The following is a 2,561-nucleotide window of genomic DNA, read 5'->3' as shown; positions in this document are numbered from 1 at the left end:
CCCTACCTCAGATAGATGCTCCACTCCTTTCCAGTTTCTTATGTAGTATGGGACATAACATTGAAAACAACTATTTAAACTGATGGGAAAGTAAATTAGTCCTTAGTGAAAAATAGAAGCGCATCTTATGTGGCATTTTCAATGGCATCTAGAGAATTTGTATGTCTAATCCCCTTAATTTCTAACATAAATTGGTCTTCAAAACCCTCACGTAGTTTTGAAGCCTCACTCTGACTGACCAATCCGTGCTGTCTCTTGCGGTACTTAGCATTCTCCTTCAGAAACACAAGCCTCGGTACCTGTCCATACTGCCTAGAGCATTGCATGGATATATTACAAGTCTCACCTTCCCCACCAATGCCCGGTTGCTGAAAGAGAAAGAAAAAAAAAAAAAAAAAGAGTGAAAAGGAGAATGTTCAACAGGAAATTACAAACATGTCTTCTTTAAGTAAATGTGAGATTGGAGTTACTGTACCTTGAAGATGTACATGCTCTGTACAACCACTGGTTTCTCAAGGCTCAGCTTTCTTCCTAACTCCTGTGAAATAACCCAAAGTTATACACTGTGATCATGCAGCTTTCTGACTATTACCTATCAGGATTTTCAATGATAAATTAGTATACACTCTTTTAAGGGGAGAAGCATCATCCTTCTAAGCACAGAGTTTTGAAACTAAATTATTACATAGTTCACCTTTTTTGAGAGACTCCAGTTGATTTAGACTCACCTGCACTTTGGAGGAATGAGTCATTTGCTTGAAGATGGGGTCATATGCATGTAAAGCTAAAGAAAAAAAAAAAAAGACAGCTATTTAGTGAAATTTTGATAACACGTTTCTAGAAGGGAATAGTGATGACTATTACATTCTGAAGCAGGAGGCTGAAGTCAGACCATACAAACTGCAAATTGGAAGCTTCCATCTCTTTAAAGAATGGGTTTAGTGTATTTGTTGCCCATCATTCTTCTAAATGTCTTGGCTAGACAAATTCCTTTTACTTTAAGCTCTGCTGGAGAATTGTAAATTAGATTAGATGTTTTGTTTAATGGAGATTACACACAAATAAGTGCTGCTGACATCTGCAGATTGTATTGTGAACTACTTTAGAGGCCAAAAATGTAATCAGATCTCCTTTACAACACACTGCAACTATATGAAAATGGAGATCTGTGACCAAAAAGAGAGCTCAAAGAGATTTGTAGGGTTTGTGAAAAAACAGATGCACTATACAGAGCTCCAAATACTGAGATGCCATTGTTTTTAGGGTGATGAATACAATACAAAATCCTAACAAAGATACAATTACCATCTAACAGCATCCTTCCAGGTACTACAGTTCTTAGGACTGAGGAGTGGGGGGGGATGAAAGAACACTGCAGGGGGTCATCCAGGCTCTCTCTCCTGTAAAATTAAGAATTAGGAGCACAAGCTTGGTGCTTTTTGAATACTTGAGTTTGTTCTAGACTATTTAGCTTGGGGGCTACTCAAATGCAAATATTCTGAATTCAAGTTCCTCTCAATGATAGAATTTGCAGCTGGAGGAGATTATTTATCCCCCGCAGGCGCTGCTGTAGAGCAAGAAAGTAACCCAACTAGAGTGAGTGAACTAACTACAGAAGAATGTGTCAAGATGAGTCTTTGGAATTGCTGTTAAGCTTCTGAGGCAGCAGGGTGCTATATCTGTTTACAGCTCCTTCAAGGGGCAGTAACCCCACAGTAGAGAATGAGGGAGGTCACAAGGATTGTTGTCCCCCCACCCAGCGAAGCTGCAAGAGACTGGATTTTAAAGTTCAGCTGAATAAGATCTGGGCAAAGTCCCTTCACTTGTGCAACAGAAATTCTAAACTGTTTCTCATGTTTTCTGTGTAGTGTTAGAAAACACACAAGGGATAAAGCTGGATCTTCAGGAGCTAGGACAGGAGAAATGCATCACACTTGAACCCTGTAAGATCAAGGGGAAGTTGCTGGTAGCGCCACAGGAGAGAATTAAGCTTGTTGACTGATGGCAGTGAGCTCACTGACATATAGAACGCAGAAGATGCAGTCTGCTCTAAGGAACATACAACATAGCCCAGATGAAGCTAGTATAGTTCAGAAAACCTCTTACATGATAGAGAGATTGGCTGAAGTTCAAACTATTGCACATCAATTATCGTTAAAAAAAAAAAAAAAAAAAAAAAAAAAAAAAAGGCGTGCACACACTTTAAATGCCCCCTGAAAGAAGTGGCTTTTGAAAAGGCTTTTAATTGTAAAATGAGGTCTTGATACTGGAGAGATTTCCTAGCACAAGAGGTAACAGAAGAAGGGGCAAAGAGGGGAACTGAGGCTGCAAAGAGGGCTTAGAAAGAAGTTGCCAAGAATCTCAGAAGGTGCAGACAGAAGTGCAGCTCCCTGCTCTAACTCACAGCACTTCGCAGGAAGCACTGTGAGTTACAGCATTCCCCCATACCCAACAGAGGTTCACTCTTGGGTCCCGGGGGTTGTAGGACTCAGCTGCAATTTGAAGCAGCTTTAAGTCTGCAGCTGCTCTCACCTAGCCCCACTCCTCTGCCCTTCCAGGCC

At 40.6% G+C, this 2,561-nt stretch overlaps 1 protein-coding gene across 4 annotated transcripts in view; it reads right to left on the bottom strand.

Moving 5' to 3' along the window:
* PHYHD1 (phytanoyl-CoA dioxygenase domain containing 1) overlaps nt 1-2,561 on the bottom strand; it is a 23,484-nt gene that overhangs the window by 9,004 nt on the left and 11,919 nt on the right. For all 4 annotated transcript variants that reach the window (XM_006024341.3, XM_025204985.1, XM_025204986.1 and 1 more), the window contains 3 exons: nt 729-784; nt 476-538; nt 347-368 (listed from right to left, as the gene is read on the bottom strand). In XM_006024341.3, coding sequence (XP_006024403.1) covers nt 347-368; nt 476-538; nt 729-784 — 141 coding nt within the window. The remainder of the gene's footprint in view (nt 1-346; nt 369-475; nt 539-728; nt 785-2,561) is intronic.

Source organism: Alligator sinensis, unplaced genomic scaffold (assembly GCF_000455745.1).
Source record: "Alligator sinensis unplaced genomic scaffold, ASM45574v1 scaffold388_2, whole genome shotgun sequence".
Classification (NCBI taxonomy): Eukaryota; Metazoa; Chordata; order Crocodylia; family Alligatoridae; genus Alligator; species Alligator sinensis.
Note: the sequence above shows the minus strand (reverse complement) of the source record. Positions and strands in the feature narration are given on the sequence as shown.